The 25,707-nt window shown below is 43.1% G+C and overlaps 3 protein-coding genes across 3 annotated transcripts; 2 read left to right on the forward strand and 1 right to left on the reverse strand.

Annotated features, from left to right (window-relative positions):
* The first annotated feature begins 1,274 nt into the window (after positions 1-1,274).
* Positions 1,275-10,652, forward strand: LOC129811522 (kelch repeat and BTB domain-containing protein 11-like). Its single transcript, XM_055862899.1, has 2 exons — positions 1,275-2,173; positions 4,982-10,652. Exon 2 carries the CDS (start codon positions 5,744-5,746, stop codon positions 7,886-7,888), a length of 2,145 nt encoding a protein of 714 aa, XP_055718874.1. The 5' UTR covers positions 1,275-2,173; positions 4,982-5,743; the 3' UTR covers positions 7,889-10,652.
* Positions 10,653-11,793: 1,141 nt separating this feature from the next.
* LOC129812087 (monocarboxylate transporter 10-like) lies at positions 11,794-18,886 on the reverse strand. Its single transcript, XM_055864038.1, has 6 exons — positions 18,699-18,886; positions 18,309-18,514; positions 17,970-18,121; positions 17,392-17,554; positions 16,959-17,207; positions 11,794-12,020 (listed from the first exon to the last, which is right to left on the reverse strand). The coding sequence occupies exons 1-6, from the start codon at positions 18,884-18,886 to the stop codon at positions 11,794-11,796; spliced, it is 1,185 nt and encodes a 394-aa protein (XP_055720013.1).
* A 1,085-nt stretch (positions 18,887-19,971) lies between these two features.
* Positions 19,972-25,023, forward strand: LOC129811525 (galectin-8-like). The gene is made up of 8 exons (XM_055862905.1): positions 19,972-20,393; positions 20,757-20,845; positions 21,566-21,776; positions 21,989-22,108; positions 22,204-22,230; positions 22,342-22,430; positions 22,769-22,934; positions 23,083-25,023. The coding sequence occupies exons 1-8, from the start codon at positions 20,355-20,357 to the stop codon at positions 23,230-23,232; spliced, it is 891 nt and encodes a 296-aa protein (XP_055718880.1). The 5' UTR covers positions 19,972-20,354; the 3' UTR covers positions 23,233-25,023.
* The last annotated feature ends 684 nt before the right edge of the window (positions 25,024-25,707 follow it).

Below are 25,707 nucleotides of genomic sequence, written 5' to 3' on the forward strand. Positions count from 1 at the left end.
AATTTGTCAGGGCATGGACGAAAAGGTGTTGAAAGCGTTCCACAGGGATGCTGGCCCATGGTGACTCCAATGCTTCCCAAAGTTGTGTCAATTTTGCTGGGTGTACTTTGGGTGGTGGACCATACTTGATACACTTGGGAAACTGTTGAGTGTGAAAAACCCAGCAGTGTTGCAGTTCTTGACACACTCAAACCGGTGCGCCTGGCAACTTCTACCATACCCCATTCAAAGGCAATTAAATATTTTGTCTTGCCCATTCACCCTCTGAATGTTACACGTTCACATTCTGTCTCAATTGTCTCAAGGCTTAAATTCCTTCTTTTAACCTTTCCTCCCCTTTATCTACACTGATCAGTCACATCAATAAGGGATCATAGCTTTCACCTGGATTCACCTGGTCAGGCATGGAAAGAGCAGGTGCTCCTAATGTTTTGTACACTCATTGTACACTGGAGTTGCTTACCAAGACGAGTGGCCTAGTTATAGTTTCGACTTAAATTGGCTTGAAAATATGGCAAGATTTAAAAATGGTTGTCTAGCAATGACCAACAACCAACTTGACAGAGCTTGAAGAATTTTAAAAATAATAATTTGCAAAAGTAATTCTAACATGTATTGACTAAGGGGTGTGAATATTTGAATACTAGATATTTCATTTTCAATACATTTGAAAAATCTTTTAAAAACATCTTTTCATTTAGTCATTATGGGGTATTGTGTGTAGATGGGTGAGATTTTTTAATTCCATTTTGAATTCCGGTTGTAACACAACAGCGTGTGGAATATGTCTAGGGGTATGAATACCCCTTTTAACCCTGTGATGATATTGGTTGTTTTGCTGGTTTTTAACAATTTAAAAAGTCAGGTTTGCAATAATTTGAAAGACTGGCCTGAGAGGAGAGATGCTTAAGCAACAAGGTGTGGTATATGGCCAATGTACCAAGGCTAAGGGATGCAATGTGGAGTTCCTGGATACAGCCCTTAGCCATAGTATATTGGCCATATACCACAAACCTCTGAGGTAGCCTTATATACTGGTTACCTATGTAATTAGAGCAGTAAAAAATAAATGTTTTGTCATACCAGTGGTATACACGGTCTGATATACCACAACTGTCGTCAGCCAATCAGCATTCAGGGCTCGAACCACACAGTTTTTTTATTATGTATATAGCCCATGGTTTACAGGGGAAGTTGAAGCAATGTTCTTCCTTTCAGACTGAACTATTATGGGATGTTGTAGCATACCAAGCAGAAGGCAGTAAGTACATTTTAATCTGGACACATGGGTCTTTAGAGTTACAGTACCCCACTAGGGGAAACACAAATGTGTCCGTTGTATAGTGAACAGCAGACTCGTTGCCCGTTGGGTTTGCTTTTGAAGTACTAGGCTTTATACAGTGGTATGGAATTAAAATCGGGCCGTTTGTATAAGAGGCTGTAGTAGGGTCTTACCAATGACAGGCTTATAACGCACGCAGGGGCTCAGATCGCTGAGTTTCCCTCGTGGTATATCGCGCACAAGGCGTGTGAAAGAATGTCGCATCTTCACCTCCGGTTGCCTCCAACTCGTGCAGGGTGCAAACCCGGCAGATGGGGATAGCCACGTCCGTGTATGTGAGGTTAATACTGAGAGGGGGTGTGGTCTACTCTAGATCAATAACTGTCGGTCGGTAGTCTACTGAAAAAGGCAAAACAGAGTAGGGGCAGCAGAGACGGAGATCCCTGATCCATGCTGGATTGATTTTTGATGCTCTATCTATGCTTAGGTCAGACGCACTGTAGAGCTGCAGGAGGTTATTGGCGGCATATTAGTTGTGGATCGGTACTCTGAAAGATTAAGTCCTGTAATAACTGTTTGCGTTTGGTTTCAGACAAGACGTAGCTACAGTGGATTTTCTCTTATGAGTTGTGAAGGAATAATAATGACCCATTTACCCGGAGACTATTTGTCCTGGAGCTCAATTAACAAGTGCTATGTCTCCAATGGACGTGGAATTAGGGACTTGTCCACATTAACGAAATATCCTCTATATACGAGGGAAAAGACAGCCGTATTGCATTTGTGAGGTTCTCCTATTTTCAAGATTGGGGCTACCTCCCATAGCTGGGCTTTGTGTGTGAGAGACTGATGAAAGCAGTCCATTGAATTGCGCTGCCTGCATCTAAAGACGTAAGTTGGCTACCCTATAATGTTTTATATTAGTCGAGATGCATTACAATTTCCATCTTTAATGATGATTTAGCCAAACTGTAAATTTAGCCTGGAATAATTGCATGCGTTGAAATTAGGCTATATTGTGCACAAGGTTCCCAATTTATATTTCTTAACATTTCATTGTGATGAATGGATGTATTAATCCATTTCTATTAACCTATGACACAATTTGACTGCGTAATGTGCGCGTGGACGGATTTCCTTATCCTCCCCTTTCGTATTCAACATGAATCTATCTAGCAGTCAGCAGTTGCCACTAAAACTATTGTGAAGCAGGCAAGAATAACTAAGCACTTCCGGGTCACGGATTTGTGGAATTCTTCAGAATAAGAGTCCCCTTCGGTATACTTATTATTTTTTACTTATACTTTCCCCCCCTACCAACAGACCACAATACTTTTACCACAGGAGGTTAGAGGCACCTTAATTGGAGAGGATGGGCTCGCGGTAATGGCTGGAGCGAATGAGTGGAATGGTATCAAATACATCCAACACATGGTTTGATGCCGTTCTATCCGCTCCGTTCCAGCCATTATTATGAGCCGTCCTCCCCTCAGCAGCCTCCATTGACTTCTACTGCTACTTACATCTATTTCGCTCACATCTACAGTACATGTAGGTAAATAATTATACATATATTCCTAATTTTCTCTTTCTACAAGTGCTGGATTTTCACCCACAGAGGCCAATCCACTATTGATTCTGATGTTAACTCCAACCTTCCAATGTCCACAGATTAACCCACCAGTTTAATGCTATTTTGGAATGCATCCCTCCATTTTACTATTATCTCTAACTACACCTCCCTATTTGTAAGATTTCTACCATATATTGCCCTAAATATAAATACTTTACCCAAGAGTATAATGATATTTCCCATTGACTGATAGTGGTTTGTCAGATCCCCTAACAATACAGTTTGCAGGTCCATCTGAACCCTGATATTATGACACAACAACCATTCCTGGTCCTGACTCCAAAAGCGAGAGCCACCAATGGCCAGAAAATATTTTCTATTGATTCTGTTTCCTCGTGGCAGAGTCTGCCCAAGACAGACTGTTCAATGCCACATATATTGAGCTTTCTTTTTGTAGAAAGTATTTTATATAATAGCTTAAACTGAAATGAACGGATTGATGTGTCAGTTGTTGTTTCGAAGGTCAGTTCATAGACCCGATGCCAAGGTATTGGGACATCAACCTATTCACAGCTGACTTTAATTTGATACATTATTGCTGTCAAACCTTTTAAGTTTAAATAAACTTATAATTTTTTTGATTTATACTAATCATTTATGATTTTTTTATGGGTGGCAGAGAGACTGATTCTTTAATTTCTTCTTTAAGTATTTGTCTCTTTCAATTTTGTGGCAGAGTCACGATGAGTTGGTTATAATTTTGTGTTGGGCATACACCTCCATACACTGTTGATAGCTGCTTTGTGACAATTTTACCGTTCTTGTTTACAATGTGCGTCATAAATATTATACTCTTCTTGTAAAACTGTATTTTGTCTCTATCAGTATATTGGAGTTTAGCCATATTATTTGCTGTAATATTAGATCTGCCTTTTCTGGAGGATGAAATTGAAATTGTAGCCAACTCTGTATGAGGAGGATAGTTTAAATAGGGATCCATTGTCAGTCCACCGAAAATATCAGTTTATAAATTGCAAAAAGGCAAAGAGCCCACTTTTAAAGATAGAAAATTGTGTACAATGCAATATGTATGTCCAATGTGCAAAAATGAGTGAATTTAAGCCGATTGGCCACTCTAAGGACCGTAAAATAAGCAACAACGCTCCTCTGGGTGTAAACAGGTTCGATTTGGAAACCACAAGTGCTGAGTAGAATGGACCCTCCTCACAGAAAATTGTGTACGGTGCAATATGCATGTCCAATATGAAAAACTTACTGAACATCGTGCAATAGGAATGGGCTAATTAATAATGGGATTAAAACGTTTTTCTAAAGTTGATTATTAAAATAATTATTATACTATTAATATTACTATTATTATTAATAGTTGCTTTATAAATAATGTTTTTTTATTTGTATTACTGTTGTTACATGATAACTATTGAGTAATCATTCATTTTAATGCTGTTAACAATAATGTCAGTGCTACAATATTATTTGTGCTATATATAAAAAGTCTGCAAAAATGTCCTCATAAAATGTTACAAATTTCAACCCTTTTTGTATTTTTTCTTACCATCTTCATTGCAGAACTTTTATTTTGAAGGGAAATCTCGGCCGTCACGGCCTTATTCATGCTAGGTCTTGCTTATTCTTGCTGGTGGAATGGAGGTGCCACCGAGCATGCGCCCTATGTGCGATTCTCCGGCGAAGGTCGCGATTAATTTTAATACTCGATTAGTATGATCATCCAGTGCGTCATGTGTGTTAGCTGTTAACATCTACAATAATTTACTTAGTACTCAATTCACACTGTCTAATATCTTTATAATAGGCCTATAATTAATATTTTCCGGCACAACAAGTGCCAAATGTGCAATTAGACCCTATAATCTGTATAATTAAAAAAGTATGTGTTCTCTTAGTGTCTTTTACAATAGAGTTTAGTGCATTTGTTGAAAACATAAAAGCTACTCCATAAATCTCTGTGGATAAAGTAGGCTCCATTTGTTTCTTGTGGAGTAAGGGCGCCCCTCCGAGTTTTCAAGTATCATTGCCAACAATTTACATGTTTTAGTTCTTTGAAACTTTCATATTTCAATATATATTTCTCTTCTCCCCTAAAGTGTCAAATAGGTTCAAGAGACAAGACCTGCCAAGATCTGTAGGAGTGATTCCAGAAGACTGTGTTGGATTCTCCTCACTATGAACACTGAGGATCTGTAGGAGTGATTCCAGAATACTGTGTTGGATCCTCCTCACTATGAACACTGAGGATCTGTAGGAGTGATTCCAGAAGACTGTGTTGGATTCTCCTCACTATGAACACTGAGGATCTGTAGGAGTGATTCCAGAATACTGTGTTGGATCCTCCTCACTATGAACACTGAGGATCTGTAGGAGTGATTCCAGAAGACTGTGTTGGATCCTCCTCACTATGAACACTGAGGATCTGTAGGAGTGATTCCAGAAGACTGTGTTGGATTCTCCTCACTATGAACACTGAGGATCTGTAGGAGTGATTCCAGAATACTGTGTTGGATTCTCCTCACTATGAACACTGAGGATCTGTAGGAGTGATTCCAGAAGACTGTGTTGGATTCTCCTCACTATGAACACTGAGGATCTGTAGGAGTGATTCCAGAAGACTGTGTTGGATTCTCCTCACTATGAACACTGAGGATCTGTAGGAGTGATTCCAGAAGACTGTGTTGGATTCTCCTCACTATGAACACTGAGGATCTGTAGGAGTGATTCCAGAAGACTGTGTTGGATTCTCCTCACTATGAACACTGAGGATCTGTAGGAGTGATTCCAGAAGACTGTGTTGGATTCTCCTCATTATGAACACTGAGGATCTGAACTGCCACTAGCTCTGATCAGACAGGATGAATGACAGACAGAGACATAGAGGAGGGGTGCACACGGTGGAGGCAGATGTCATCTTCCACCACCCCATCTGCTCGGACCTAGAGGACGGGGTTGTCTGTTCGCTCCCAAGGAAGCAGGGGGAGAACACTAATGTTCCAGACCTGGGATTCATACTGGGCGACCAGGGACTCTGTCGACAGAGCACACCAGTTACAAAGGAGTACTTGTTGGATGGTGGTACGGTGATTGGGCATCATCACTTTGACAGTCCACAGGGTGATGGATCACACATCTCAAATACAGATCAGTTTCACATTACTGATCCTTCTCATCAAGCACATACATCTCACATACCCAAGCTTGATGCTGGTAAAGACCAGAACTGTACTCATGGCAGAAACAGTATCAGTGAGGATATGAATGGAGCGAGGGAAAAAGTGCCCTGCAGTGTGGGTCCCTCTCTATGCTTCAAGGGAGAGGCCAGAGAGGAAGCGGAAGGGTCTCTGTCCCTCTGTAGAGAGAGCATAGTGAGGAGTCAGTGTCACATCACAAACGTCACTGACTCCCGGGAGCAGGGGACCGCTGCGCCTGACACTCATTGTATCACCACGGGCAACCAGCCAACCATACAAGAGCTGGGATGCTTGTTCAGCCACAGCTCTCCCACAGAATATGACACATTGTATGGACAGTCAGGGCTTGAGTCGAACCAAGGACACAGGGGCAGTAGTGGCCATGGTGGCGTCAGTAACACAACGCCTAAAGAGGAGCCAGATTTAGTGATTGAAGTCGGTGGCCAGAAAATCAGTGTTCACAAGTCTGTTCTGGCAGGGAAGAGTGACTATTTCAAGGCTCGTCAGTCAAGAGACATCCTAAAAGTGAAAGGGCTGAACTACAAGACCCTGACCATCCTGATAGACTATATCTACACCTCTCAGATGAATGTGCACAAGGACAATGTGGTAGAGGTGATCACAGGAGCTAAGATCTTACAGATCCCATGTGCTGTCCAGGCTGCTATGGATACAATGTCAGAGCAGGTCACAGCAGAGAACTGTTATGAGATTCTAACTATCGCCAAGAAGCAACGACTCAACGAACTGAAAGAGACGGCCTATCGCTTCATGAGTGACAACTTCCTCCAGATCCTGCAGGACCCAGCAGTGTACGGGCGTCTGACGGGGTCGGAGAGGGATCTAGTCCTGAAGAAGAGAATGGAGGGGAAGAGGTCCCTGATGGTCGCTGAGATCAACGATGTGTTTGACCGTGTCGGGAGCCGACCTCAGAGTCGCTGTAACAGTCGACCACAGAGCCCTCTGTCCGTGGCATCCTTCGAGGAGAACCACATGATTTACTACTTCAACGAGGCAGCCAATGACTGGAGACCTCTGACTCTGATGCCGGAGGACATTAACACTAAGGGCTGTGGGATCTGCACCTTGTACAACTACCTGTTTGTGGCCGGTGGGATAAAGGGATATGGGGATAAGGGCAAGGTCTCAGACAAGGTGTTCTGTTACAACCCCATCATTAACCGCTGGAGCGAGGTTCGGCCGCTCAACCAGGCGCGGTCGCAGCTCAAGCTAGTGTCTATGGAGGGTAACTTGTACGCCATAGGAGGGGAGTGTTTGTTCACAGTAGAAAAATACGATCCTCGGACTGATAGATGGACCACAGTGGCTCCCTTACCCAAAGGGGCGTTCGCTGTGGCCCATGAAGCCACCACATGTAATGGAGAGCTCTACGTCTCAGGAGGGTCTCTGTTCTACCGTCTCCTAAAATACGACGCCAAGAGGGACGAGTGGCAGGAGTGCCCCTACAACAACAGCAGGAAAAAGTCAACCGACATGGTGGCTCTGAAAAGCTTCATCTACAGGTTTGACGTCAACCGTGACCAGGGGGTCACTGTGTTCAAGTACGACACCATAGTGAAAATGTGGCATGACTGCGCGTCGCAGCGGCAGGGCAGCCCTATGCCGTTCAGGTGTGCAGTCATCGGAAACTGCATCTATTGTGTGAACAAGACTCAGACTCTGCAGTTTGTGGTGGAGGAGGACGGCTCTTACTTTGTAGAGGAACCACTCAAGCCACCACTGGAAGCTAAGGGCATACTGTTCCCTTTCATCCTCAGTCTACATGAGAAGACTGACAGATTAATGTGATGTGACCATGGATAACTGATGGTACGTTACAGATGCCCATCAATGTAATATAGTGGGCCTTAAAATAAGATGAACATTTTTCACCTTTATTTTCCCCTGTCCAGTGTACCTGCTCGTAATGGAATGTGTTTCTTTGCATGGCGAGTTAACAGGACAAGCCTTAACAAGGACTACTTTTACATGTTGAATGAGTGCAACCAGAAATGCATCTGACTCTACATAATGAGATAATGACACACATAGTCGTTTTTGTTTGTTGTTGCATTTCCCTGTGTTCAGTTTTGTATTGTGTACTTTTGTAATTGCAGATAGTTAGAATATATATTGTTTTGAATATTGTTTGCTGGCTGGTGGCTTTTAGCCAAAAATCAAACTGCAGAGTTGGAATAGTCTGAATGAGGGGACAGTTGAAGTATGTTCTAAGTGACTGACACAGCTGGCACGCACAAGTCCTATACGCAAATGACACAAGCGAACCCATAAACAACACAAGGCCTGATACGGTGGTGATGTCTGCTCTATGAAGGAACAGTGGGAGGGCTATAACATTCACACAGCCCCAAGGCCTGATACGGTGGTGATGTCTGCTCTATGAAGGAACAGTGGGAGGGCTATAACATTCACACAGCCCCAAGGCCTGATACGGTGGTGATGTCTGCTCTATGAAGGAACAGTGGGAGGGCTATAATATTCACACAGCCCCAAGGCCTGATACCAGAACTGCCCTTGACATTACTTCACAAGGCCATTGACCAGCAGGAGCACAATAAGCCACATGTATCTTCTACAATAATTATATTCTAGATCATCAATGAATAATGTTGAAGAGCACAATGCAATTACGTAATAATACATTACCACTGGGCACACACTGGTTGAATCAACGTTGTTTCTACGTAAAATTCAATTCAATTACATTGAACCAACGTGAAATAGACGTTGAATTGACGTCTGTGCCCAGTGGGTTAGGTTCAAGACCAGTACCCACCTATTTATTCAGCACTACTGACTAACTATTCATTCAGAACCATTAACCAGCCTTCCAGGTTGTGTCAAAGACAACACTCTACCCGCACATACAGTTGAGTTGACTTTCAACACACTGGAAACAAGGTGAATTATTGCAGCATAAGAGTGGTTCTGATTCTGGGGATCGGGTTAGGTTCCTGAGATTGATTGAAACAGGCCTTAGGTGTGCACTGATGTTTACAGAATGCCGGATTGAGTCGGCCTACTGTAGATATGAGGGATGGTGCTCACTGCTTACTGCTCATTCTTACGCTTCGATCACACCGACAGTGTCATTGCATTTTGATACACCAGAATTACATTCATTTCCAATGGAACCCTACGTTTGCCTTGCAGCATTGCGTTGCAGTGCGTTCGGTGCGATGTATATGTTGGATTTATCGAATGTATGCGTCAAATTATATGCGTAGGCGGTTTGACAGAAACGGTAGCAGAAGGTGAATGTTGAACTTTTGTTGCACACATCTCCAGATGATGCTGCGTACCATTTTGCACAACGACACTGTAGGTGTGATCGAAGCGTTAGGCCTCACATTTGCCAAAGACAAAATAGTCTGGTTTGATACGACATATCAAACCCTTTCAGATATTTCACTAAATAAATAAATAGTAAATATATTTGGGTGATAATATCCTAGATCAAAAACACTCTTATGATCGCTATAACATCCACACACAACACTAGTCTTAGCAACAATGTATCAATGTCGCTATGAAAACAAGGGCACCACACTCGCTGCTACTTTGGTATTTGGTATTTTATTAGGATCCCCATTAGCTGTTGCAAAAGCAGCAGCAACTCTTCCTGGGGTCCACACAGAACATGACACATAATACAGAATGACATAATACAGAACATCAATAGACAAGAACAGCTGAAGGACAGAACTACACGTAGCTACTCTGTTCTTTAACATTCTTCAGAGAAGTGAGGAGTCATTTCTCGTGTGCAGGCCAGGGGAATTTGCCATAGTCCTACCGATAATGAAAACGCTATTATGTTGTCATCTCCCACAAGTATTTGATGAGCCAGACAGAAAGACTGTGACCGTCATACACAGTATGTACTTTCAGATGCTGTTGAACTGTCTCTCAAGTACTTGACTATTTCAGTATAATGTCTGATGATGAAGACGTTTGCCCATATTAGATTATGTATATCTCCTTTGGTGTGTAGCCTGTCCCTTTATAATGCATTTAATCATCTCGTCCACACAGCATTTAGTCGGAAGAATATTTTGCATCAACTTCAGCTCAGTGTTCATCTGTTCTGTTAATTTGCCTAATCCCTTTTACATTTACAATATTGGAAATGGGTCCAATAGCACTCCATCTCCTTGCGCTTCCTTAGGAATTTTACATATTTGTTTGCTTTTAGCAATAATACACCAATTGGGAGTTTTGTTAATACGTTGTATTGATTCAGTGGAATTTATTTGGTGAACAAAATGCTACTACTACATTTGGTAACAGTATCCTTGAGAGGCTGTTGTAACTGTGATGACTGAGTAGATGTGGACTTATTCGTCTGGTATTTTGCTGGCTGCCGTCAGTGTGTAGTGAAGCTTTTATGGACTGTTGGTTTTGGATGATGAATGCTTGAAAGTACAGTGTTGGTTGAAGGCTTTCTTACTGCAAATTAGCATATTAAATAACAGCTAACAAACTAACTGTTGGATGATGTATTTCAGTCAAAACTAAGTGCTGCAAATAAAATATTTAGTGTTTGAAAAAAGTTTCAGTGTCATTTTCTACAGTGTGTTTTGCAGTATGGATGGAGAGGTCCTTATCACTGACAAATTATTATCATTATAATTCGATTTTCTTGGTAGAGAAGCGCCAACTACTGGACAATGACTGTAAGTAGCACTGTGTCTGTCATAATGTCCTGGGCTTGTCTTTTCTCTCTTGAATGAAAACAGATGAATTGAGTTCTGTATTAATACATTATTGTATTTGCTCCCCTTAGTGAAAAGATACAACATTTCTTCTCTCCTATACAGTGCTGACACTACTAAAGCCGGGTGACATCAGCAGGTCCTGCTGTCTTGGCATCATCTCCACTGTACACCTCAGGTCTACTGTCAACAATCTCTGGACTACGAAACGTAGTCTTAGAGAAGTAATTCACGTATGTGGACACTGTTGGCTCCTCCTATTTGACAATTGATATTGAAATATTATTACATTTACATTTAAGTCATTTAGCAGACGCTCTTATCCAGAGCGACTTACAAATTGGTGCATTCACCTTATGATATCCAGTGGAACAACCACTTTACAATAGTGCATCTAACTCTTTTAAGGGGGGGGGGGGGTTAGAATGATTACTTTATCCTATCCTAGGTATTCCTTAAAGAGGTGGGGTTTCAGGTGTCTCCGGAAGGTGGTGATTGACTCCGCTGACCTGGCGTCGTGAGGGAGTTTGTTCCACCATTGGGGTGCCAGAGCAGCGAACAGTTTTGACTGGGCTGAGCGGGAACTGTACTTCCTCAGAGGTAGGGAGGCGAGCAGGCCAGAGGTGAATGAACGCAGTGCCCTTGTTTGGGTGTAGGGCCTGATCAGAGCCTGAAGGTACGGAGGTGCCGTTCCCCTCACAGCTCCGTAGGCAAGCACCATGGTCTTGTAGCGGATGCGAGCTTCAACTGGAAGCCAGTGGAGAGAGCGGAGGAGCGGGGTGACATGAGAGAACTTGGGAAAGTTGAACACCAGACGGGCTGCGGCGTTCTGGATGAGTTGTAGTAAATGTTTATGAGTAAATGTACATTTTATCATTAGTACTAGTAGTTTTTCCTGACCATAACCTTGCACCATCAATAATGTACAATGAAACAAAATATGTTGTTAGATAGATTCCTAACCCTCATACAGAAGAACTATAGGTACCAGTGTGCTACCTCAGAGAAAGGAGGCAGGATATCGGCCCACTGCATGATTTCCTGTGTAGAGCGGTCGATGGTGACGTTCATGATGCTCTTACATGTCTGTCTAGTTGAGCGCTTGGCCAGGGGGATGAAGGCCAGAACAAAACAGGCTGCCACGTTCAATGCTCCCGCAACCACAAAGCCCAGGTTGTAGCTTCCTGTCATGTCATTCATCCAACCTGACCGGGACAACAACAAATGTATGACTGAGACTTCAAACAACAAGGGTATGACTGAGACTTCAAACAACAAGGGTATGACTGAGACTTCAAACAACAAGGGTATGACTGAGACTTCAAACAACAAGGGTATGACTGAGACTTCAAACTACAAGGGTATGACTGAGACTTCAAACAACAAGGGTGTGACTGAGACTTCAAACAACAAGGGTATGACTGAGACTTCAAACAACAAGGGTATGACTGAGACTTCAAACTACAAGGGTATGACTGAGACTTCAAACAACAAGGGTATGACTGAGACTTCAAACAACAAGGGTATGACTGAGACTTCAAACAACAAGGGTATGACTGAGACTTCAAACTACAAGGGTATGACTGAGACTTCAAACAACAAGGGTATGACTGAGACTTCAAACAACAAGGGTATGACTGAGACTTCAAACAACAAGGGTATGACTGAGACTTCAAACAAGGGTATGACTGAGACTTCAAACAACAAGGGTATGACTGAGACTTCAAACAACAAGGGTATGACTGAGACTTCAAACTACAAGGGTATGACTGAGACTTCAAACAACAAGGGTATGACTGAGACTTCAAACTACAAGGGTATGACTGAGACTTCAAACAACAAGGGTATGACTGAGACTTCAATCAACAAGGGTATGACTGTGACTTTTATCATCACACTACTTTTATGATTTTCTTTCATGCTAAGACAGTGATGCAACCTCTCTGTCTGCACGTCTGCCAAAAAGATGGGTTTGACATTTTGATCCAATTCAGTCATTCTTTTGTTGTACTGACATGGCTAATACTCCTCCAACTTAAGAATACCTGTTCGCCCAGGACTGCGTGGCCGCACATGACTCCAATACCATCATTACGTTTGCCGATGATACAACAGTGATCACCTGATCACCGGCGACGATGAGACAGCCTATAGGGAGGAGGTCAGTTAACTGGCAGTATAGTGCCAGGACAACAACCTCTCCCTCAATGTCAGTAAGACAAAGGAGCTGATCGTGGACTACAGGAAATGATGTCTGAGCACACCCTCATTCACATCGACGGGACTGTAGTGGAACAGGTCAGGAGCTTAAGTTCCTCAGTGTTCACATCATTAAGTATCATTCATGGTTGAAACACACCAGCACAGTCGTGAAGAGGGCACGACAACGCCTCCCCCCCAGGAGGCTGAAAATATTTCTCATGGGCCTTCAGATCCTCCAAAGGTTCTACAGCTGCAACATTGAGAGCATCTTGACTGGCTGCATCACCGCTTGGCATGGCGGGTGGTGTGGACGGCCCAGTACATCACTGGGGTCAAGCTCCCTGCCATCCAGGACCTCTATACCAGGCTGTATCAGAAGGTGGCCCGAAAAATTGTCAAACACTCCAGCCACCCAAGTCATAGACTGTTCTCTCTGCTACCGCTGGCAAGCGGTACCAATGCACCAAGTCTGTAACCAACAGGATCCTAAACAGCTTCTTCCTCCGAAACCATAAGACTGCTAAATAGTTAGTTAAATAGTTAACCAAATAGCTACCTGCATTGACCTTTTTTGCACAAACTTTTTTGACTCATTACATACGCTGCTGCTACTGTTAATTATCTGTCACTTTATTCCTAGTTATACAGTGCCTTCGGAAAGTATTCAGACCCATTGACTTTTTCCACATTTTGTTACGTTGCAGCCTTATTCTAAAATGGATTAAATAATTGTTTTTCTTCAGCAATCTACACACAATACCCCATAATGACAAAGCAAAAAAAAGGTTTTTAGAAATGTTTGCAAATGTATTAAACATAAAAAACATAACTTAATTACATAAGCATTCAGACCCTTCGCTATGAGACTCGGAATTGAGATCAGGTGCATCCTGTTTCCAGTGATCATCCTTGAGATGTTTCAACAACTTGATTGGAGTCCATCTGTGGTAAATTCAATTGATTGGACATGATTTGGAAAGACACAAACCTGTCTATATAAGGTTTCACAGTTGACAGTGCATATCAGAGCAAAAACCAAGCCAGGAGGTCTGTAGAGCTCCTAGACTGAATTGTGTCGAGGCACAGATCTGGGGCAGGCTACCAAAAAATGTCTGCAGCATTAAAGGTCTCCAACAACACACTGGCCTCCATCATTCTTAAATGGAAAAAGTTTGGAACCACCAATACTCTTCCTAGAGCTGGCCACCCAGCCAAACTGAGCAATTGGGGGAGAAGGACCTTGGTCAGGGAGGTGACTAATAATCTGATGGTCACTCTGACAAAGCTCTAGCGTTCCTCTGTGGAGATTTGTGAACCTTCCAGAAGGACAACCATCTCTGCAACACTTCACCAATTAGGTCTTTATGGTAGGGTGGTCAGACGGAAGCTACCCCTCAGTAAAAGGCACATGACAGCCCGCTTGGAATTTGCCAAAAGGCACCTAAAGACTCTCAGACCATGAGAAACAAGATTCTCTGGTCTGATGAAACCAGGATTGAACTCTTTGGCCTGAATGCCAAGCATCATGTCTGGAGGAAAGCTGGCACAATCCCTACGGTGAAGCATGGTGGTGGCAGCATCATGCTGTGGTAATATTTTTTAGCGGCAGGGGCAAGTAGACAAGTCAGGATCGAGGCAAAGATGAACGGAGCAAAGTACAGAGAGATCCATGATGAGGGCCTGCTCCAGAGCGCTCAGGACCTCAGACTGGGACGAAGGTTCACCTTCCAACAGGTGAACCCAACGACCCTAAGCACAAAGCTAAGACAACGCAGGATTGGCTTCGGGACAAGTCTCTGAATGTCCTTGAGTGGCCCAGCCAGCGACCGGACTTGAACCAGATCGAACATCTCTGGAGAGACCTGGAAATATCTGTTCAGCAACGCTCCCCATCCAACCTGACAGAGCTTGAGAGGATCTGCAGAGAGAAATGAGAGAAACTCCCCAAATACAGGTGTAACAAGCTTGTAGCGTCGTACCCAAGAAGACTCAAGGCTGTAATCACTGTCAAAGGTGCTTCAACAAAGTACTGAGTAAAGGGTCTGAATACTTATGTAAATGTGATATTTCTGTTTTTTATTTTGTATAGATTAGCAAAAAACCTGTCATTATGAGATATTGTTTGTAGATTGATGAGGGGAAAAAAAATATTTAATATATTTTAGAATAAGGTTGTCATGTAACAAAATGTGGAAAAAGTCAAGGTGTCTGATTAACTCGTACCCCTGCACATCGATTAGGTACTGGTACAGTGGGGAGAACAAGTATTTGATACACTGCCGATTTTGCAGGTTTTCCTACTTACAAAGCATGTAGAGGTCTGTAATTTTTATCATACGCACACTTCAATTGTGAGAGGCGGAATCTAAAACAAAAATCCTGAAAATCACATTGTATGATTAAGTAATTAATTAGCATTTTATTGCATGACATAAGTATTTGATACATCAGAAAAGCAGAACTTAATATTTGGTACAGAAACCTTTGTTTGCAATTACAGAGATCAAAAGTTTCCTGTAGTTCTTGACCAGGTTTGCACACACTGCAGCAGGGATTTTGGCCCACTTCTCCATACAGACCTTCTCCAGATCCTTCAGGTTTCGGGGCGGTCGCTGGGCAATACGGACTTTCAGCTCCCTCCAAAGATTTTCTATTGGGTTCAGGTCTGGAAACTGGCAAGGCCACTCCAGGACCTTGAGATGCTTCTTACGGAGCCACTCCTTAGTTGCCCTGGCTGTGTGTTTCGGGTCGTTGTCATGCTGGAAGACCCAGCCACGACCCATCTTCATTGCTCTTACTGAGGGAAGGAGGTTGTAGGCCAAGATCTCGCGATACATGGCCCCATCCATCCTCTCCTCAATACGGTGCAGTCGTCCTGTCCCCTTTGCAGAAAAGCATCCCCAAAGAATGATGTTTCCACCTCCATGCTTCACGGTTGGGATGGTGTTCTTGGGGTTGTACTCATCCTTCTTCTTCCTCCAAACACGGCGGGTGGAGTTTAGACCAAAAAGCTCTATTTTTGTCTCATCAGAACACATGACCTTCTCCCATTCCTCCTCTGGATCATCCAGATGGTCATTGGCAAACTTCAGACGGGCCTGGACATGCGCTGGCTTGAGCAGGGGGACCTTGCGTGTGCTGCAGGATTTTAATCCATGATGGCGTAGTGTGTTACTAATGGTTTTCTTTGAGACTGTGGTCCCAGCTCTCTTCAGGTCATTGACCAGGTCCTGCCGTGTAGTTCTGGGCTGATCCCTCACCTTCCTCATGATCATTGATGCCCCATGAGGTGAGATCTTGCACGGAGCCCCAGACCGAGGGTGATTGACCGTCATCTTGAACTTCTTCCATTTTCTAATAATTGCGCCAACAGTTGTTGCCTTCTCACCAAGCTGCTTGCCTATTGTCCTGTAGCCCATCCCAGCTTTGTGCAGGTCTACAATTTTATCCCTGATGTCCTTACACAGCTCTCTGGTCTTGGCCATTGTGGAGAGGTTGGAGTCTGTTTGATTGAGTGTGTGGACAGGTGACTTTTATACAGGTAACGAGTTCAAACAGGTGCAGTTAATACAGGTAATGAGTGGAGAACAGGAGTGCTTCTTAAAGAAAAACTAACAGGTCTGTGAGAGCCGGAATTCTTACTGGTTGGTAGGTGATCAAATACTTATGTCATGCAATAAAATGCAAATTAATTACTTAAAAATCATACAATGTGATTTTCTGGATTTTTGACCTCTAAAGACCTCTAAATGCTTTGTAAGTAGGAAAACCTGCAAAATCGGCAGTGTATCAAATACTTGTTCTCCCCACTATATATAGCCAAGTTATCGTTACTTATTGTGTAGATATTATTACTCTTTGCATTGTTGGGAAGGGCAAGTAAGTAAGCATTTCACTGTTAGTCCCCACACCTGTTGTTTACTAAGCATGTGATGAATAACATTTGATTTGGTTTGGTACAATAACATCAGCTGCAGTGAACCTACCAGCGAAGGGCAGCCCCAAGCAGCTGACAGCGTTCACCGTGAGCATGAACCCCCAGGCCATGGGCATTTTCTCGGCCCCCATCAGGTCAAAGGTCAGGACAGGGAGTAGGATGTAGTTGCCAGCATCAGCAATCCCCAGGAACAAGCCAAAGGCAACCAGAGAGCCGTAGGATTTGAGTAGTGGGATCAACATGTACAGCAGACCTGGCACAGCAGGAGGACACACAGGAGGAGACAGGTGTTACGTTGTGTACGGTCTGCAGCATTCACCTTGTACATTTGACTGCAGCACAGTCGTGACAATAAACGCCATAACACACACTCTCTCGTGTCGTATTGCTTTACTAATGGTCACAGTGACTGAGGTATAGGAGTAAGGGCAACCCACCAACACCAAAGACAGAGGCCTGGTTAAAGTACAGCCTGTTGATTCTCTCTGAGTCACAGATCCTGCCGAAGATGATCCGGCTGACCATGCTAGTCAAGCCCAGGAACAGCATGATGTTAGTGGCACTGTGGACTGGGATGCCCAGCTGAACAGCATGCTTCACCTAGAGCAGGACACACAAGGACACACACAAACATGTTTGTTTTACTATCCTTGTGGGCACCAAATAATTGATTTCCATAAAAAATCCTATATTGCGTAACCCTAACGTCTAACCATAAGTCTAACCCTAACCTTAAACCTACCCCTTTAAATCTGGAAAATCCTTGTTTTACTATCCTTGTGAGGACTTCTCGTCCCCAGTAAAACCAAAAACACACACATACACATACAGGTATCTATCTATTTACTATATGTATCCTGTACAGGTAGTACTAAGGGTATTTGTTATCAGATTGTTACATTTCAATAGCATCTCTTCCCTAAAAAGAATGAGTCAAATTACAGAATGTTTCCAAACTATAACGTCGTAGCGTTGCAACTGAGCCTTCCGTTGTTTACATCAGTATGTAACTTACCAAGTGGACATATGGAATGAAGAATCCAAATTTACACAGTCCATTGGCTGCAACCCAGATCAGAAAGACTTTGTCTTTCCACGGGCCAAGGTCCACAATAAACTTCTTCAAGGGAGAGTTCTTCAAATTATCCACCACACTTCTAGTGACACCTTTCAAAGACATTTGACATTTAAATCCCTCATAGCCAATCAGTAACACATACTGTAGCTTTTGAATATATCACATCTCTGTTTGAAAGGGTACACAAGGGTGTGCTCAGTCATGATGGGGTAAATGGTCCCATTACTGTATGCTCAATAAATTAAAACTGTTATGGGTTTGAACGCCCTGCAGTACCTTTGGGGTTGAGGTGAAGCCGGTGATGACACAGATAATCATGAGGCCTGAGAACACTCGGAGACTCTGCCTCCAGCCCAGGGTTTCGATGAGGTACAGATGGAGCCGGAGACTGGACCAGGGCCCCTGCTGCTCCCCCTGACATCACTATCCCTGTGGCCAGGGAACGCTCTTGGAGGTGAAGTACTGGCTCACCATGATCATACCTGCCCCACAGGAGGGGGTGGGAGATGAAGGTGAGATAATGTGTTAGCTGTCGTGACCTTGAGAATACAACAATGTAGCTTACCCTCTAACAAGATACATTATGAACTAGAAAAGTTATGGATGGAAGTGTCAGTGAATCCATAGTGTAACTAACTGCTAGCTAATTTCCTTCCTCCCCTGTACCAACCTGAGGTGAAGGCAAAGCTGGAGCCCACTCCACTGAGGAAGCCATGTGTGAAGAACAGTGTTCCTAGATTGGGTGCATAGGATGAGCACACTATGGAGATCATGATAATGAGGGATCCTAGAATGGAGATCCCGCTGGCCCCATACCTGACTGTCAGCTTCCCAGCCAGGGGCCCACAGATCATGATGAAGCCGTAGCTGATGGAGCCAACCCATGCTACAGGCCAGCAGAGAGTGGGTCTTAAGGCTAGGTAGCTAGCAGGTTTCCATGTATAGCATGTAGGTACAGCAGCAGGTCATTTGTGCAGTTTGGTAACTATTTGTTAATTACAGGTGTATCACCATTTACACATATGATCACAAAATCCCTTTTGTAATACAAAATAGTTGTTGTAATGTGTAGTTACAACAGTTGAGTTTACAGTGTAATGTGAAATTGTTTCAGTCTGATGACAAACGTTATGTTATTAACGGTATGTGAGCTTAGTGTAATTTGCCTGTTTTAGAACTTGTCTCCCCAAACTCATTGAGGACACTGATGAGGTACAATCCGAAGGAGTTGTGGTATCCCAGTACCAGGACATTATAGAGGAACGATGATAAGACAATCACCCATCCCCATCCTCGGTCGGGGGGGGGGGGGGGGGGGGGGGGGGGCTTGATGGGTGGGGCTCTGCGATGCTCCGGAGGAATAAATTCGGGTTGCTCGAAGTAAAACCTCCTGAAGGGAATGGCAGTCCGGAAGATGTGCATCTTGATGCACAAAATACAAGGACATAGGGTTCTGTCCAGCTTGCCCGGTTCGAAGAGACCTCAGGTGGCTAAATAAAGGTGGATAGGCCTACATGCCTAGGAACATTTATGTTCTTAGCTACATGCAAATTTCACCCAGTTCTAGCTGACATCACAATTGCCATAAAGGTGTTGCCCAGGTAACTGGCGCGCTAAAGGCCACGGGTACGTCCGTTCTACATCACTAATTCTATGTCATAGAGATATTTTTTTTAGTTTGAACTTCAAATCCATTGACTAAAATACTAATAGGTTGCATTGTAATACATTTGGATATTGTTAGGAATTGATTTCATTTCTTGAAATCAATTGCACATAAAAAAAAAATATATATGATTTTCCAGACATAGAAGCTGTTTAGTTTCAATTTTATTTTAGCGATTTGTATTTTATTGTACCTTTTTTTTTTTACGCTTATTGCTGTACAGATGATGATGATCCAAGCTGTATCACATCCGGCCGTGATTGGGAGTACCATAGGGCGGCGCACAATTGGCCCAGCGTCATCAAGGTTTGGTCGGGTAGGGCGTCATAGTTAAGAACCTATTCTTATTTACAGACTTGCCTAGTTAAATAAAGGTTACATAAAAAAATTGTGTGTTCAGGAATGTATTTGTTCTCCAGTCCCTTTAATCTGACGCTATTTTGAATACTGTAGCGGCAGATGTCGTCGCACATAGGCTGGATCACATGGTTACGCATAGTGTGTGACGTAGTAGGTTATTGGATAGAAGAGGAAGAGAAGATGTCTACTGCCATCCTAATATAGCAGAAAATAAAAACATCGACCCAATTCATTCTACACATCATTTAGCGGTCTAGTCTACAACCACTGCATGGTATTGTTGCATAACGGTCTCAATGGCTGTGGCAAATGCGAAACAAACGGTCCTAAATCCGGTAAGAGGCTTTTTACTAGACTACCTCTAGTATACTCACATATTTACAGCGAGAATATCCCCCTTTCTCTACTAACGTTGTAGGAAGAAAAACATAGTATACCGCATGCATGTTGTTGTCTTCAATAGGTCTATGTGCAGCTATGGCCTTTAACGTCTGTTGTTTTGCAGTCATTTCATTGTATAATTGTTGGGCCGAAAAGCTGTTGGCATGTTTAACGATTTTATAGTATCTGGTGTTTCAACAATGGGATGGAAGATATTGATAAATAATGCTATAGGAGACACACACAGAGCGAATATGATTTGATTGTTTGCCTAGATGGTTTGTCTTTTATTAAGCCCATCTGACCCCTCCATCCAGGTGATTCCATTCACTGGGGCCATACCTGGGGGCCTACACCCTGGGGAGATAGTCCTTATCCAGGGCACTGTTCACAATGATGCTGACAGGTATGTAATCATGTTAAATTGTTGTGTTTAACCCTAGCTTAATGTCCACATCCCAGTTAAGCCCTAACCCTATCTCAATGTCCACATCTCAGTTAAGCCCTAACCCTATCTTAATGTCCACATCTCAGTTCAACCCTAAACCTAGCTTAATGTCCACATCTCAGTTCAACCCTAACCCTAGCTTAATGTCCACATCTCAGTTCAACCCTAACCCTAGCTTAATGTCCACATCTCAGTTAAGCCCTAAACCTAGCTTAATGTCCACATCTCAGTTAAGCCCTAAACCTAGCTTAATGTCCACATCTCAGTTCAGCCCTAACCCTAACTTAATGTCCACATCCCAGTTTAATCCTAACCCTCAACCAAACCTAACCCTAGCTTAATGTCCACATCTCAGTTCAAACCTAACCTCAACCACAAACCTAACCCTAGCTTAATGTCCACATCCCGGTTCAACCCTAACCCTCAACCCTAGCTTCATATAAGAATATGCTTAACTAGAAATAATACGTTTAGGTAACAAACAAATACATCAGTTCAACCCACTCAAAAATAATAATTTTACCCAGCTAAAAAATTATGTTTAGCTAACAAAAAAATATAAGTTCAAATAATTCTTTTTTAGTGCGACTTCAGTCAGAGTCCCTGACTCAAGTCCCCACCTCAGCTTTAAGACATTTAGAAACTCTTCTCTAATACATACCAATGTGGTAACTGCAGGTTCCAGATGGACCTATCCTGTGGCACCAGCACTAAACCTCGTGCGGACATCGCCCTCCACTTCAACCCCCGTTTTAAGGGCTCCCCGTGCGTTGTTTGTAACTCTCTGGTGCAGGAGAGTTGGGGCAGGGAGGAGACCCTTCAGCAGCTGCCCTACAGACAGGGAGCAGCCTTCGAGACGATCATCCTGGTCCATGATGATGTCTTTAAGGCAAGTGGACCAATGTCTGGGACTTACCTTGTTTACCGCAAGTAGTCTTCAATTAGGCTACCTACAGGGAAAAACTCACTAACCTACATTTGCTTTCACATTCACTACTGTTAAGTCAAAAGAAGCTAGTATAGTCATGCAAAAGTCAAGCCAATACAGTGTAATGGATTTTTGTGATCCTGTATGAATGCTGTTCTCCTTTGTACCTGCAGGTGGCAGTAAATGGTTCTCATTTGTTTGAATACAAGCACAGAATCCCACTGGACAGGATTGACACATTTTCTATATCTGGGAAAGTCAAGGTGCGCGCCATTGGCTTCATACCAAACTCAGTAAGTACCCCCTCCAAAACTCTTTTTATAGGTCAATAGAATACATTGTTTTCAACTAGCTCTATAATGAATGTCTTCATTATTTTCTCCTGTAGGCAATATACTCAATCTCAGGTGACCTGGTGAGTTGTGTGTTATATTTTCCATAAAAGATATATCTATATTAGGCAACATGACCAATTGCATCAATATGTTAAGTGTATAGACATGGCCTATATCTTATGCATTTCCAGAGTCTCCCTTACAAAGGCAGTCTACTGAAAGGGGTGAGTCCAGGACAGCACATCACAATCAAGGGACAGGTCAGCATGTACCCACACAGGTAAGCAATAGGACACCACTGAGTATTTAAACTATGTTCCAAGAAAATAGACAGTGTATCTTTTGAAGGAGTGTATAAGGGCAGGATAGGGACTGCCCACTATTCATGACATCACAGGAGGCAGCTGAGGGGAGGACGGCTCATAAATGGCTGGAACGGAGCAAATGGAATAGCATCAAACACATGGAAACCATGTTTGATGTATTTGATACCATTCCACCAATTCGCTCCATTACCACGAGCCCGTCCTTCCCAATTAAGGTGCCACCAACCTCCTGTGCATGACAATGTAGGTTATTCTACATCATTGTTTTTCTGATGAACCTCGTGTGTGGCAGTTTCACTGTGAACCTCCGCAACAACGGCAGTGAGAACATCGCTCTGCACCTGAACCCCCGGATGAAGTCGGCCATGTTCATCAGGAACTCCTACCTTAGTGAGTCCTGGGGACCAGAGGAGAGGGAGCTTCCCGTCTTCCCCTTCTCGCCTGGGGAGTACTTTGAGGTAGGCTGCCTCTAACTATCAGTATTAAGTATTTTATTTTTCTTTGTTCAGATGGATGCGGTTTCTAAATGAGCGGTTCTCACATCATGTTACTTGTATTATTGGAACTCTTACTAGTCTTTTTCACTATAAGTACTCTCTGCCCCAGATGCTGATCCTCTGCCAGCCCCACCAGTTCAAGCTGGCGGTGAATGGCTCTCACCTGCTGGACTACAGGCACCGGGTGCAGGACCTGAGTACCATCAACCAGCTGGAGATCATGGGAGACCTGGAGCTGATGGACATCAAGCTGTGGTGACCCATGACAGAGGCAAGCTAGGCCCCGATGGGCTAAGCCCTATTCTGGACGACAGGCCCGTTCACAACTCCCCCACCCTGGGCAGTGAGCAGTGCTTGAGCCAGCTGGTGTTGGACTGGCCTGATTATGGGCTCCAATGTCTGAGCCATGAGGTTTACAGCTGAGGTAGCCTTGGATCTGCTCAAGTGGATCCACAGAATTTGACAGTCATACTTGTATGCACTATCTGGTGCAAGGGAGGCTGGTATAATGTGTAATGACAGGATTATTATAGAACCAGCCTCATTTACACCTTGCGCTAACCTGTGGGTTTTGTGATCTGATCAATATGATCCAATCAAGGTTTGTTGCATCTACATAGTATTAACATGTATCTTATCCATCCGCATTGTGACTGGATTTCCTAGTCCCTCCCTTACATTTGAAAGAATTTATTTATTTTAAAGACAATTATTAATGCATAATATTAATGCTACCTGTCAATGATCTAGAGGCTGATATGATGATTTAAATGGTTTGACCCTCCAGATCTGTTTACAATTGCTTGTCTGACTACCTCTGGAGGTGGTCAGGAAGATATGACCACAATGTCTTTTAATCCACTACACCCGTCTAAAAATGTGGGCACAATCAAGACAAAGGTCGCATGTTAGCACCAGGTATAAACTCATTGGAAGGCCATAAAATTTACATTGACAGGGACCGTGATTTGGAAGAGCTCGACTAAAATATCTCTTGGAGCTGCACTATTTTTCATCATTCTAAAATTAAATACTTAACCCTAATCACTAAAATAATCCATTCTCATTCATCCATCTCAGGTTCTTCAGTGCTGAAACAAATTATAGGATGGTTACAGGTGCTGCTTGACAACTCAGGAATATGAAAATCCTGAATATATTTAATGTTCTGTACCTGAGGGAACATGTGTGGCTATTTATTTACCCTATGTAGGATTTGTTCTTCAAATATAATCCAATAGCTGGTTTTAAGATCATACATTAGAAAGGCAATATGGCCTGAAATGTTGTCACAAGGTTAAACTCTTTCATGTGAAATGGCCAAATCTAGTTGACTAAGCTCCCCCACCATATGACCTAGGGCTGGCTTCAATCCGTGTATTCGAAGACCAGCATTATTGCTTGATTGAAATGTAAAGGCAACATTTGGAGGCTGCATTGGAAATTACCTTCGCATTTTAAGGCAGCTCTTCCGCGATAGAGATTAAATCCAGCCCCTAGTCTAGTGCACTTCAATCTAAGCACAACTACAATACAGGGTCAAACCAATTGCACTGGTTGGTGATGGTTCAATGAAAACAAGGGCTGGATTCAATCCGTATTGCGGAAGATCCGCTTTAAAATGTAAAGGTAATTTCCTATTGAGCTGACATATGCAGCGTTTATCGTGAATGCAGTCAACGAACGCGAGAACATTGCCTTTAAATTTAAAATCGAGCTATAACGTGGATCTTCCGCGATACGGATTGAATCCAGCCCTAAGTTTGTGCTAATCAATGTTGTATGTATGACTGCATGGCCACTCTTTTCTTGCTTGGCCAAAATCCAGCGCTATAGCACGCTTAAAATGTAAAGGTCATTTCCGATTGAGCAGACATGCGTTAACCGTGAATGCAGTCTCCACAAACGTGGGAACTTTGCAAGCATTTTCAGCCTTAATATTTATTTAATTCTGTTGATGTCATGTGTAGTGATTCCTTCTGCTGTAACCTACTGTATGTAATGTCTTAAATAGTTCATCTGCTTTTAAATAAATGTATGATGATTGGGATCATTTTCATTTTCTAATCCATCCAGCAGGTCCTCAATTACCTGTGATATCTATGCACATGTATCACCGCTACAGAGGTGCATTTCAACCAGCCAGATGGGGCTATAAGTTAAGCGGTACAAAGAGCGGTCGACTGGCCCATTTTTCAAAATGAAAACATGCAGCGGAAAAGGCCTTACTATAAGCAGAGACATCGCTCCTTTCCCATCCAAAAGACGGCAGATACGCAGGAAAATGTAATCAAGGTTTGAAATGATTGTTTTTGTCAAATATATCTGTTTAGGCCTCTTAAGGTCAAATTATATTCGTATTATCTTCCGGCCCCCTGACCATCCGATCAAGGAGAAATTGGTGTAAAATGATGCTTTCCCGATATGGAGTTTGCTACATAAAAAGAGAATCCATGTGGCTTGAAGAAATGCAATTCCGTCTGAAGTAAGCCTAGCCCATAAGTCTCTTCTTGACTGTCTCCTGGTGACAGACGGCCCTTTTCCACTCTCTCTGATGCTGTGGTTGGAGGTCCTGAGGCCTTAGACCCCTGATGAATGGACCATTACATGACCTTAGACCAGCCTAGAGCAGGACTCACCCTCAATACATCATGTAGAATCATTTTAAACTGTTGAATCGTTTGTTATTCTCATTTAGCTACACTTACCAAAGGCACTCGGCACAAGGCTACCA

This window comes from Salvelinus fontinalis, chromosome 15 (assembly GCF_029448725.1).
Source record: "Salvelinus fontinalis isolate EN_2023a chromosome 15, ASM2944872v1, whole genome shotgun sequence".
Taxonomy (NCBI): Eukaryota; Metazoa; Chordata; class Actinopteri; order Salmoniformes; family Salmonidae; genus Salvelinus; species Salvelinus fontinalis.